Source organism: Pygoscelis adeliae, unplaced genomic scaffold (genome assembly GCF_000699105.1).
Source record: "Pygoscelis adeliae isolate BGI_AS28 unplaced genomic scaffold, ASM69910v1 Scaffold388, whole genome shotgun sequence".
Lineage (NCBI taxonomy): Eukaryota > Metazoa > Chordata > Aves > Sphenisciformes > Spheniscidae > Pygoscelis > Pygoscelis adeliae.
This window is the reverse complement of record NW_008825267.1, coordinates 1-530: the sequence shown is the minus strand read 5'-3', so window position 1 is coordinate 530 and position 530 is coordinate 1. Positions and strand designations below refer to the sequence as shown.

The window sequence follows — 530 nt, the reverse complement described above, 5'->3', positions numbered from 1 at the left end:
GATCTGGGGGGGGAGGGCGAGGGCGGAGAGCTCAGCCTGGCGTCCCCTCCCCATCCCTGTCCCCGTCCCGGTCCCCGTCCCGGTCCCCGCTCTCACCAGGATGTCGAGGCAGGCGGCTTTGAGGAGGGTGATCTGGTCAGCGATGGTGAGCGTGGTGAAGCCGGGGAGCTGCTTGGCAAACTCCACCGTCTTGATGATGCACTTGGTGGACAACTCGCTGAACTTGTCCCACAGGTCGATGTCCAGGGAGACCCGCTGCTCCGAGCTGTTGTTCTGCAGCGGGAGGCCGGGGGGGAGGGCACGGGGGGAGGCTGCCATGCTCCCCAGCCCCCCGGGACACCCCCCAACACTCACCGTAGTGTATTTGCCAAGCTGGCAGAGGGCGGGGAAGGTCTCCTGGTGGGCCTTGCGCACCTTCTCGATGAGCTCCTCCACCTCGGGCGTGATGATGTAGCTCTCCGAACACTCCGGCTTGGGCACGTCCTTCTTCTTCTTGTTCCGGTCGTTGCGGACGGCTGCGGGGACGGCAG

At 66.2% G+C, this 530-nt stretch overlaps 1 protein-coding gene across 1 annotated transcript in view; it reads right to left on the bottom strand.

Moving 5' to 3' along the window:
- RARA (retinoic acid receptor, alpha) overlaps window positions 1–519 on the bottom strand; it is a gene marked incomplete at its 5' end in the record, with an annotated part of 7,596 nt that extends 7,077 nt beyond the window's left edge. The window contains 2 exons of the mRNA XM_009329619.1: window positions 97–273; window positions 355–519. Of these exons, the coding sequence (XP_009327894.1) occupies window positions 97–273; window positions 355–519 (342 nt within the window). The remainder of the gene's footprint in view (window positions 1–96; window positions 274–354) is intronic.
- Between the last annotated feature and the right edge of the window lie 11 nt (window positions 520–530).